Source organism: Xyrauchen texanus, chromosome 10, assembly GCF_025860055.1.
Source record: "Xyrauchen texanus isolate HMW12.3.18 chromosome 10, RBS_HiC_50CHRs, whole genome shotgun sequence".
Classification (NCBI taxonomy): Eukaryota; Metazoa; Chordata; class Actinopteri; order Cypriniformes; family Catostomidae; genus Xyrauchen; species Xyrauchen texanus.
This window is the reverse complement of record NC_068285.1, coordinates 7,044,131-7,056,363: the sequence shown is the minus strand read 5'-3', so window position 1 is coordinate 7,056,363 and position 12,233 is coordinate 7,044,131. Positions and strand designations below refer to the sequence as shown.

The 12,233-nt window shown below is 41.2% G+C and overlaps 2 protein-coding genes across 2 annotated transcripts in view; one reads left to right on the top strand and one right to left on the bottom strand.

Moving 5' to 3' along the window:
- LOC127650479 (uncharacterized) overlaps positions 1-12,233 on the bottom strand; it is a 1,198,408-nt gene that overhangs the window by 208,543 nt on the left and 977,632 nt on the right. The window contains 1 exon segment of the mRNA XM_052135926.1: positions 7,178-7,351. Within this exon segment, the coding sequence (XP_051991886.1) occupies positions 7,178-7,351 (174 nt within the window).
- Positions 1-12,233, top strand: part of LOC127650380 (NACHT, LRR and PYD domains-containing protein 3-like) — a 1,539,373-nt gene that overhangs the window by 819,835 nt on the left and 707,305 nt on the right. The window lies entirely within an intron of this gene.

Here is a 12,233-nt window from a genome sequence, read left to right as displayed (position 1 = left end):
AAATAATATGAATTTTTAGATTATATTTTAACTAGCGTTTATTCTGCTTCATTATCATCAAGAAAGCTTGTGCTTGCAAATATTTGTTCGAGTGTAAATGTAATGTGCTGTAAATATGCCCATATTAGAAAATCTGCATATTATAATGATTTCTGAAGGATCATGTGACACTGAAGACTGCAGTAATGATGCTGAAAATTCAGCTTTGATCACAAATTGCATTTTACAATATTCAAATAGAAAACTGTTTTAAATTGTAAAAATATTTCACAATATCACTGTTTTTGCTGTATTTTGGATCAAATAACAGCCTTGGTGAGCAGAAGAGATTTCTTTTAAAAACATAAAAAAATCTTACTAATCTAAACATTTTAAACGGTAGTGTAGGTCTTAGGTTTTTAAGTAAAGTCTTTATGTAAAGAAAATGTATAGTCAGATTACTTGTTTTAACTTAAACTTTATTGTGATCATTAAGTCTCCTCACATTCATTCACTCTCTCCGTCACATTCCTCAGTGATAGGCCAAGGGGAGGGTCTTTGTCTCCTCAGCTGTAAATCATATTAATATTCATGATTATCCACGCCTCCTCGCATATGGCCTTTCTAACACTGTGTCTTATAAAAGTTAAAGGACTATATTGTTTTGTATGAATGAGTGATCAGGATGGTTTTCACATCATTTTGTTGCAACAACTCTAGGCTAAAAGATCCAGTCCTCAAAAGTCTTGTGGACAAATGTTGAGTATGTGTTATATGACCTTATTTCAATGACTTACATTTTTTGTTTTTTCAAAAACCAAGCATAAACTTTATTTTCTCAAAAATACAAACATGTACATACATGTTGCTCACATATTATTGTAGTCCTACAGTGTTATCAGACTTTAGCCATTAATTTGTTTTTAAACAACCGTAAAAAGCACAAATCTCAAAACTTCTCCAGGGCCCAAAACACCCTCAGACCCCAGAGGGTTAATTGTAATGCTCCTTCCATCCATTTTTTGTATGTATAATTTCCTTCTTCTCCTCAGGAGCATTATTAAAGTATTTCGGGACAGGACCACAAACCACCTCCACCGATGACACTGCTAGTGAATGGCCCTTACTAACTGTTCTGGTAACTTATTGGTAAAATTCTCTCTCTGAAATGAGAGCTTTTTTATTTAGAAAATATCTAATTTCTCTTCTTTTTGGCTGATTCAGAAACCTGCAGGGCCCCATACACTATTTTTGTTTAGGGTCCCCAAAACCCTAGGGCCAGCTCTGCTCCAGGGTAATATAATACAAAGTTCAATGTTATACATTTACAACAAATATTTTTAAAACTGGAAATATAAAAATGCTCTCCCAATACTGTGTGGGCTGGGGTCAATCTGTAAATTATTTACCTTTGTGGTGTAAATGTTGGCGTGTACAAAACATTTAATGAATACCCAATTTGTTATATTAATCAATTACACCTCTCAAAAAATTACATTATGGTCTTATGAAAGTAAATGTTTGACGTATGAACCCAGAGATAACTTTATTTTCTGTGCAGAGCTGCAGCTGTGTCTCACAGAAGAGACGCGGCTAATGTGAATGCCCAACCTGACCGCGGTGCTCATGTCCCGATAGGATGTGTGAACCCGGCGTGAAACTCCCACATGCTGTTTTTTACATGACTCATAGAAACGGCACCAACCACACAGAGAAATGCCAGTTCTGGAGTTTGTGCTTATTTACATGACCCGCCTCCTTATTATTTGAATTTTATAGGATGCATTAAACATGCTGGGGTATTTTTCTTTAAAGAAGTGTGATTTTTTTACACCCAAACCACTGAAGCGAAAACCACTCCCCTCAGTCATGACTAAACCCTCAGGAACATTTTCATTGGACATCTCAATCATGTAGTCACCTGTGAATTGTTCAGACTTCAGAAAGATCGTGAATGGATCTGATGTTGACAAACGGTAAGATGCGCCTGCCGGTAGTTTTCAAAAACATTTTGTTTCCAGAATTACTTGTTGGATTTTTAATAATTCATTGTGAGCTTTTTTTTTTTTCATCTTTATTGTATGAAGTCTGTGTTATGAATTTTAGGCTAGGACTGCATGTTATAAAGTCATATTGTTTTTAAGATTTTATTAAATATTGAAGAACGAGTTCAAGAATTTAAAATTATGATTTTTTAATTTACATTTTTATTGTGTTGGCAATAAACTTATGAATGGAGTTTTTTCCATGCTTACGTTTAAGTTTCTCAATTTTAAGCCCCTCTTTTCTGTTGTTGTAGTTTTTTTTTTGTGTATTCAATAAAACATTTGTAAAAAAATTTCCTTTAATTTTAGTCAATATTTTGTCATGTCATTTTAATTTATTTTCGTCAGTTTTACTCGGATGAAAATGACCTATCAATTTATTCAACCAAAAGTTTCTAATATAATCACGTATCAAATATACATGCTGTCCTTGATTTTTTATTTTTTTATTAACAATTTTTATTGAGTCCATTCAACAAATTAAATAAATATCACAGAAAATGCAGAATCAAATTATATACACATAAACCCTTCCCCCCGAACACACCCATATGACGCAAACACTCAACCCAGTGGTCATAAACATTTGGAAACAGAAAAAAAAGAATGAAGAACTTCACTATGCTATCAAATTGCTTGAAATGAGAGAGGGGGACATCTACAGGGAGAGATTGTAGCAGGTAGTTGAATTTTGGAATACAATTCATTTTAATAACATTAACCTTCCTAATCATCGATAAATGTAATGAAGCCCACCTGTCCACTTCATTCGAAAAACTTTTTATTAAGGGATCAAAATTAACTCTAACTAAATCAGACATATTTGCAGGGAATAAAATTCGAAAATACTTAATGCCCTGTTTGGGCCACTGGAAGGCACCCGGCTGAAAAGCCGTTACTGGACAGTATGCTGTCAGAGCCAAAGCTTCGAATTTAGACCAAGTGACTTTGTGTCCTGATAATTTAGAAAAGGATTTAATAATTCTGTGGAGGCAAGGCATAGATCTAGTGGAGTCAGAGACGAATAATAAAATATAATCTACGTAATACAGAAGCTTATGTGCCACACCTCCCGCCATCACCCCTGGAATATCATCTTGCTTTCTTATTGTGGCTGCTAATGGTTCCAGGGCAAGACAGAACAATGGGGAAAGAAGGCAACCCTGATTGAAATTAATTCATTTGTTTGTACTGTCGGTACAGGTTGTCTATAAAGTAGCTTAATCCAACCAATAAAAGTATTCCCTAACCTGTACCTGTATATTTCCAAAATCTTAAAAAGATAATCCCATTCTACCATATCAAATGCCTTTTCAGCATCAAGTGAGATGGCAGCGACTGGAGATTGACCATTCGCTACTGACCACATGATCTTGATGAGATGCCTAATGTTATCAGAAGAGCTACGGCCCCGAATATACCCCACCTGATCTATATGTATAAGTGATGCTTTACTTAATCGAATAGCCAGAATTTTTACAAATCTTTTACATCTAACTGGATCAGGGAAATTGGGCGATAACTTTTACACTTGCTTGGATCTTTGTCCTTTTTAAGAATAAGACTGATCCGGGCTTGTGTAATGGTTGGTGGAAGATGTCCATTCTTTAATGATTCTGTATAAACTTCTAGCAAAAGTGGAGCCAGTTCTGTAGCATAAGATCTAAAAAACTCAGCGGCAAAGCCATCCGGCCCCGGAGCCTTGCCTGTAGGCAGGGCATTAATTACCTCATCAAGCTTCTCCAAGGTTATCTCAGAATCAAGAGAATTTTTTTGCTCAATCGTCAGTTTAGGAAGTTCTAATGGTTCCACAAAATTTCTTATATCTTAATTAGTAGATGAAGATGTAGAACTAAAGAGATCAAGATAGAATTCTTTAAAAGCATTATTAATATCAATGGTCGAGGTAAAAATTTAGAGAGAGAATGGTAGAAAAAAGACTCTTTCTGCTTTATATATCTAGCCAAAAGTTTTCCTGCTTTGTCCCCTGACTCAAAGTATGACCAAATATGAATAACCAAAACTCTTTCCGCAACAAAATAGTATTATATCTGTATTTCAAGTGGGTAAATTGTCTGAGGCCATCAGATGACATAAGTGCTTCAGCTCTGCCTCTGCCATTTTAATATTTCCTTCCAACTCCATGAGTTCTCGTGCTTTGGATTTTTTGATGAATGAGGTATTCTGTATGATCCGACTCCTAAGAACTGCCTTAAGTGCCTCCAGAGCCACGCCCACAGAGGATGCTGAGGACCAGTTGGTCTCAGAAAATCATTGATTTCAGTCTTTAACATTTGTTGGAATTCAGGATTTTGCAAAAGGGATACATTAAGGTGCCAACTATATGATTTCTTTTTCTCCATATATGGCAACACCTTTAAACTCACCAGGGCGTGATCTGAGAATAAAATATTTCCTATTGAGGAATCAACAATAGATTAAAATGATAAAAGGATTTTTAAAAAATCGATTCTAGAATAAATCTTATGAACTGATGAAATAAATCTATAGTCCCTACCAGAAGGGTTTAAAAGTCTCCAAATATCTGTAAGACCAAGATTTTTACACATCGTTTGAAGAATCAATGTTGCTCTAGGGGGCATGCACACTTTTGCTTCACTATGATCAAGGACGGTCATCAAAAGATTAAAGTTTCCTCCCAATATTATATCATGAGGGGTGCCAGCGGCTTGCAACATCCCTACAAGATCAACAAAAATGCACCGATCATCAGCATTATTAGCCAAAATCAGACTTTGTACCTGAATTTCTGCTAAAACAATAATGACTCATACTAATTTATCTATAATTTGTTTGAGACATTTGAATTGTAGATGTTTATTTACCAATATAATGACTCCCTTGCTCTTACTCGAGCCAGCACTAAAGAAAACATATCCACCCCATATCTTCCCAAATTTTTCAGCTTCCTGCGGGGAAAGATGCGTTTCTTGAAGCAACACAATCATATTTCTTAAGTTTAAGAAAATAAATAACCTTCCTTCTTTTTATGGGGTGCCCATTCACATTCCATGTGGAGAGAGATAGCACACTCATATTAACATTTGACATTTTGATATAGTAGAAAAAATTAATTGTGTGCCAAAAACAAAATTATGAAGACCACTTTTCAACAATAAAACCCTGAACTTCTCCCTAACAAAACAAACAGAAAAAATAAAATGTGTGAATTAACGAAAGTGCCAACCGGTGTCGATCCCTCTAAACTCAAAGAGTCCATGTACTCCTACGAGAGCGCCTGCAATAGCTTTGCCATCGGATTGTGCAATTTTGTTTCCTCGGACAGACAAACGAATGTTCAGTTCTGTTATGAGTGCAGTAGATGATGTAATCATTCCAATGTCCCACGAAAATACTACACAAATCATACTTCAGCCAACAGAAGGCATAAGCACAAGGAACTAACAGATTCATCCACAACTTTTCTGAAGCAGTTTTATTTAACAAAACAAGCTCCAACCGCTAGGTGGAACCAGCACAAAAGGAAACAAAACATGCATCCCGGTTCCTCGGATGGTCAAGAGTCAATTCACTCACTCAGTGGGTGCATAAAAGTATACAACACGATACAATTCCCTCATATTTTGCGATCTACATCAGCTAAAGCTGTTTGGAAAGTTTGTAATGTGTCCGGACTGTGCGCTGTTTTCTTTCTCTCCTCTATCATGTACTCGAGTTGAAGTGCTCCTCTTGCATGTCATCATTAGAGTTTCATGTGATCTTGTGTTAAATGAGATAAAATGACTATTCGACAATGAACATTTTTGACGATAACGTTGACTAATCGCATCAGCCCTATGTCAGAATATCAGATCATGTGACTCTCAGATGATCTTCAGTTTACAGTGAGGATTCTCCAAACATGAGGGGGAGTAAATGACAGATTTACATTTTTTAGGGTAAAATTAGGACTCAATCTAATAAGTTAAAGCAACATTATCTGAGAGAACTCTGTTTTCAAATTTGTTTTTGTTTTTATTAAAAACATTTCTGTTATTGTTAAATCGTTATTATTTACTGCAGAAGGAGAATGAAGAAGGATTTGAGAGTTTTGTGAAATCTCACCACAGTTTCTCCAGTTTACAGTGAGGATTCTTCAGTACATCAGAGAGCAGCTTCACTCCTGAATCTCTTAGTTTATTCCCAGACAGAGACAGTTTTCTCAGGTGTGAGGGGTTTGATCTCAGAGCTGAAGTCAGAGCAGCACAACCTTCATCTGTGACATCACAATCACTCAACCTGCAGAGTACAATGACACACTCTTCACTCTCTCAGTTCACAACACACACATCAGTTCAACAGGAGAATATTACCATTTCTGTGATGTTTAATATCTTTTCAAATGTATGTGTGTTTGTGTTTCAAATGTGTAAAGAAACATCAATTCAATATGATACAACAATATCTAAATATGAATCAAACTAATACTTAAATCAACCATTTTTACTGACAATGAAAAAGCTTTAATTCAATCAAAATATTAATTAACAAATATTAATAAAATCAGATATATGTTTAAATATCAGACACAAAATAATTTGTTTTATGTTTTTCCTTCAATTTCTTCATAATTCTTCATTTTAGCTAATGTGGTTTATTTGAAATACTGTCAATAAATCAATTGTGACTTTTCTGTCTGGTTTCTATGATTCTGGTTCTTGATTTAGATTTGTTTGTTTCTCTACTGAACTTCTGGACTTCTCTGATCTTATGATCGTTTATTGGATTATGTTTACTGGATTTACATTTGGACTAGATCAGTTTCTATAATATTTCTTAATAACATGTGACACACAGTTCACACATAACTCTATATTATTGGAAGAATTGTTGCAATTATGCACAATTTACAAATATTTCTGTCAGAATATCAGATCATGTGACTCTCAGATGATCTTCAGTTTACAGTGAGGATTCTCCAAACATCAGGGGGAGTAAATGACAGATTTTTCATTTTTTTAGGGTAAAATTAGGACTCAATCTGATATGTTAAAGCAACATTATCTGACAGAACTCTGTTTTCAAATTTGTTTTTGTTTTTATTAAAAACATTTCTGTTATTGTTAAATCATTATTATTATTTACTGCAGAAGGAGAATGAAGAAGGATTTGAGAGTTTTGTGAAGTCTTACCACAGTTTCTCCAGTTTACAGTGAGGATTCTTCAGTACATCAGAGAGCAGCTTCACTCCTGAATCTCTTAGTTTATTCCTAGACAGATACAGTTCTTTCAGGTGTGAGGGGTTTGATCTCAGAGCTGAAGTCAGAGCAGCACAACCTTCATCTGTGACATCACAATCACTCAACCTGCAGCAAGATAAAAAATATGAGATATGAACTGACACCAGCTTCAATTTAAAATATAATCTTACAGACAGTAAAATCCTACAAATAAACAAACTAGGTATATACGGTATATACATTTTCATATCATGACAATTGCTAAAGCATTTATAACTATACATGTTCATATCACGTATTGAATTACAAAATGGGTTGAAAGTTAAATAAACTTTATTGTTGTTCTTTATTACAAGATTTAGTTACTTGTTTTTTATTTTTTTTATTAAATTGATCCCAAAGAAAGTAACTTTGCAAAGATCAAACCACATAATATTCAAAGAGACATGGCGGGTTTCAAAAGTCTGAGTCTGACTTTATGGTTTATGGTTTATTTTAAATTGCATATAAATACAATAATGGTAATATTTTGAGAGAAAAAGTGCAATTGAAAAAGAAACTTCAAAAAGAATTTCAGAATTTTCTAGTAATTTGGTATGTCTTTTTTATTATTGTTTTAACATGTTCTGTCAACTAAAAAACATCCGAAAAATAAATTGCACATGCCCAGATCTACATAGAGGATGTCGATACAGAAGCATGTTATGAAGTATTGTTGAAAGCAGTTTGCTGCCATTTTTTAAGGATTGTGTTCACTCATTAAAAATAAATTGAGTAACGTTTTCTGAACAGCTATACTTCCCTCACACTTCAGCTGCTGTCTGTCTGTCTGTCTGTCTGTCCAAGAAAAAGTTTCTTCACCTGATAGTGACCAGGTGACACACACTTATAGGGAAAATACAGTCATTACAGAGGAGCAATGTTAAATACAATTCACTCAAGACATGGCAAAATGCTGCTTCTTGATTTCTTTTATCCTTTCAGTAATTCTCTCGTGTTTCACCTCTGCTCATGTCTCTTCAGTGGCTTCTGGTTCCTGTTAGAATCTAATTGAAGACACTTTTCTGATCTGAAGACACTGTTGTTAGTCCTGTCCCTCATTACATTAAATTGCCCATCAAGCCATTAAATTATGATCAGACCTCTATGATCTCGAATGAACCTCATCAAAAACTCTTTGGTGTTAGTGTAATAAGCATTGTGAATCTTCAGCTATCTGTCCTGATCAGTGACATTAGTGTGATTTTCCCCCGTTGTAGCCTAAACGTGATGATGTTTTAACATTGTTGTGATTATTGTGTTGCTGTGTTTGTGTATGACTCAATAACCACACCGTGTAGCTCTGTTGATGTTGTGTTTACTCAACTGTCGCAAACATTACATTTGTTGGCCTTTGCCGTGAATCACTGCCGTAAGCCTTAAAGGCACCGTAACCTATCACTCGCAGTGCATAACATAACAGGAGTCCAACAGGAAACAATACTGAACGTTTTCAGACGTAACATTCCCCCCATGGAAACTGAAACATAACATTTAGCTCCCATTCCCCAGTGTCACAATCACCCTGTCACATAGTCCCCATGCCAGACAGGCGGGACCCTTGTTCTCTGAGGGCGTGCTGGCCGTGAGCTGCGTTGAGCGGTGCTGGTGGATTACCCCCCGACCGGTTAGCTCTTGGCCTGGGCTGCCAACCTAGAGCCACTGCTGGGGACGGAGGTGATACAGGTGCTGTGGGGGCTGCGACTCTGTGCAGGCGGTTTGAGTGCCAACGAGTCCCATTCTCCAGTCTGTAAGTGGCAGGACCCAACTGCTTAGTCACCCGCAGGGGCTCTGACCAGTATGACTGCAGCTTATTTTGCCGGTGGAGGTGTTTGACCCTGACCCAAACCCCTGCAGGAAGTGAGGGGTTTTGCACTCTGTGTGTGACATCAAATCTCGCTTTCATCCTAGCCTGCGAACCTTTCACCTGAGCTCTGGCTTTCTGGAGCCCTGGGCTTCCACGTGTAGGAGCGGGCTCAGCTCTCAAACAGTCCAGTGGTTGCTTTAGTTCGCGCCCAATCATGAGCAATGCAGGTGACACTCCAGTGGTGGAATGTTTGGATGCCCGGATAGTCAGGAGAGTTTGGTCGAGTGCGTTGCTGAAGGTTTTCCTTCCTCCAGACAAGCTCGGATTCCATTTTTAAGAGTTTTATTCAGTCTTTCCACCCCCCATTACTCTCTGGGTGATACACTGCCGTCCTGATGTGCTTGATGGACCGTGATCGTTAGAAACTCAGTGAACTCTGCCGAAGCAAATTGGGGCCCGTTATCCGTTGTGACAACACTGGGGAGGCCCCAGCCTCAAACAGGTTGTCCAGGCGGTCGATGATGGAGTGTGCAGTGATGGAGCTCAGCTGGAAAACCTCTGGCCATTTTGAATGAAGATCGTGCACAACCAGCAGGTAGCGAGCGTGAGCAGGTGCCCCGTGAAGTTCTCCACAGAGGTCGACCTGAATATGTTCCCAGGGTGAAGACGGCCAAGGGGTCGGGGTGAGAGGGGCTGTGGCAGGCTGACCAGTTTTCCCACTCAGGAGGCAGCAGGCGCAGTTACGCACCAGATCCTCAACATCAGAGTCTATGTGGGGCCACCACACTGTGTCACGGCAGCGCTGCTTCACCTTGACCACACCCAGGTGCCCCTCATGCGCCATGTTTAGTACTCTGGACCTGAGAATCTCTGGAACGACCGCACGGTGGCCACGGGCCAGACACACTGCCCCCCAGCAGGAGAGCTCATTGCGGAAGCGGTAATAGGGAAGCAACCTGTCATCCACTTTGGCCGGCCAGCCGTCCTGGACGTAGTTACGAAGAGTTGTGAGGGCCTCGTCTGTAGCTGAGGCCTGCTGCAGCTCCGCCAGAGTGACTACTGAACTGAGGGGGCCATGCAGGATGTGGACCCAGTCTTCGCCGCTCTCTGTGTCTGGTGTCACCTCGGCCGTCTCCTTCGTCACAGACACAGCTCTAGACAGGAGGTCGGCCACCGTGTTGGCCCGCCCAGGCATAAACTCCAGACTGAAGTTATACTGGTTCAGCCTGTCAGCCCACCGCAGCAGTCTCATGGGCCTGTGCCCCGAGCCTTTAGTTGCCAGCAGTGCCGTCACGCTTGGTGGTCCGTGTGGATGGTGAAAGGCCTCCCGTATAGGTAAACATGCCAGCTGCTCACGACGCCCACAGGCAGGCCAGGGCTTCCCTCTCCCCACCGAATACTTCTGTTCTGCTGGAGTAAGTGCCCGTGAGGCGAAAGCCACCGGGCGCTCCACCCCTCTTGAATCTGTGAGAGCACAGCTCTAGCGCCACCCCGAAGCGTCGCAGGTGACCATAGTGGGCGCGGTCAGGCTAAAATGGGACAGTGTGGGTGGGGACGTGAGCTGCCGCTTGAGGATGCACACGGCTTCGTGGCAGGCCGGGGTCCAGTCCCACGGAACATCCTTCCTGAGAAGCTGGCGGAGGGGGCCGTTGAGTCAGAGTAGTGTGGCATGAATCTGAGGTAGTAAGCGGCCATCCCCAGGAAGGAAGACAGCTGGGATGGTGAATGCTGGTCTGGCAGGGACAGAATGGCCTCAGTGTGGGACATTATTGGGGCGATGCCCTCCTTCGAGAGCCTGAAGCCCAGGAACTCGACCTCCTCAACCCCGAACATGCATTTCTCAGAGTTCAGTGTGACCCCATGCTGTTCGAAACGCTGAAAAACCTGCTCCAGGCGATCGTCATGCAGTGCGGTGGAGGGCGATGCACCACCACGTCATCCAGGTAGATGGAGACACCCTGGATACCAGCCAGTATGAGTGACATTATCTTCTGAAAACAGCTCGGGGCTGATGAAAGTCCAAATGCCATACGTTTAAACCTGAAAGCCCCCACGCGCGTGACAAACGCCGTGAAGATCCATGCTGGCCGGTGCCAGAGGGACCTGGAGGTAGCCGCTTCGTAAGTCCATCTTACTGAAAACAATGGAGCCGTGGAAATGGCTAGTGAGCTCCTCAGCCGTGGGTAGGGGATACTTATCAGGGATGATGGCTTTGTTGACATCTGTGAGGTCGACACAGAGCCGCAGTCCGCCCCTTTTCTTGGCTATCACCAGGTTAGACACCCACGGCGAGGCCAACAGGCTCTATGACGTCCGCCTCCACAAGGCGATGCAGTTCGGCCTCCACCGCGCCACGGAGGGCCAGGGAATGCGCCGTAGGGGCTGGATAACAGGGCGGACTGATGGTTTTACAGTGGGCTGGTGTACAAAACCAGTCATGCGGCCCAGCCCGTTGAACAGTTGTGGGTAGCGGTCAGGCCAGGAGGTGGCAACTTGCAGGACATGCAGGCCCCTAGCATCACTCACACTAAAACCCAGGGCAAGGAACAAGTCTAGGCCCATAATGTTAGCTCCCTTCCGGGTGATGCAGAACTTGGTGGCAGGCGCACATTGTTGATCATACCTGACGGGCAGGCGGGCCACACCCAGAGTGGAGATGGGAGAATGGCCGTAGCCTAACAGGGGTTTAGCCACTGCTTCCAGAGGCACGCGACTGAAAAAGCGATCATATGTGCATTTGTTTAGAATTGACACTTTCAGCCCTGTGTCCACGAGGAGTGGAATGAGAGCTGTGCCCACACGGCATGTGCAGAGCTTGAACGAAGGCTGTGAGGTCTGTACAGTGTTTATGGGGACAGCCGCAGTATCATGGCAAGCAGGGAAGAGCGACAGCAGCGTGCAAAATGGTTCAACTTGTTGCAGTTACGACAACGTTTCCCTGGGCAGGGCATGACTGATCTCTGGTTGCATGTTTAGGGGAGCCACAGTTACTACAGCTCTTGTGCCCACTCTCCCTAGGCCCCTGTCCACTCTCTGTACATCCAAACGGTCACTCACCCAGTCAGCCGCCTCTGCAGTCTCTGTGTGCTGAACTGACGGTGGTGATGATGTCACAGGCTCGTATGCAGCGCGCCGAACTTGCGCCTCCATTAGGGCCGTTTC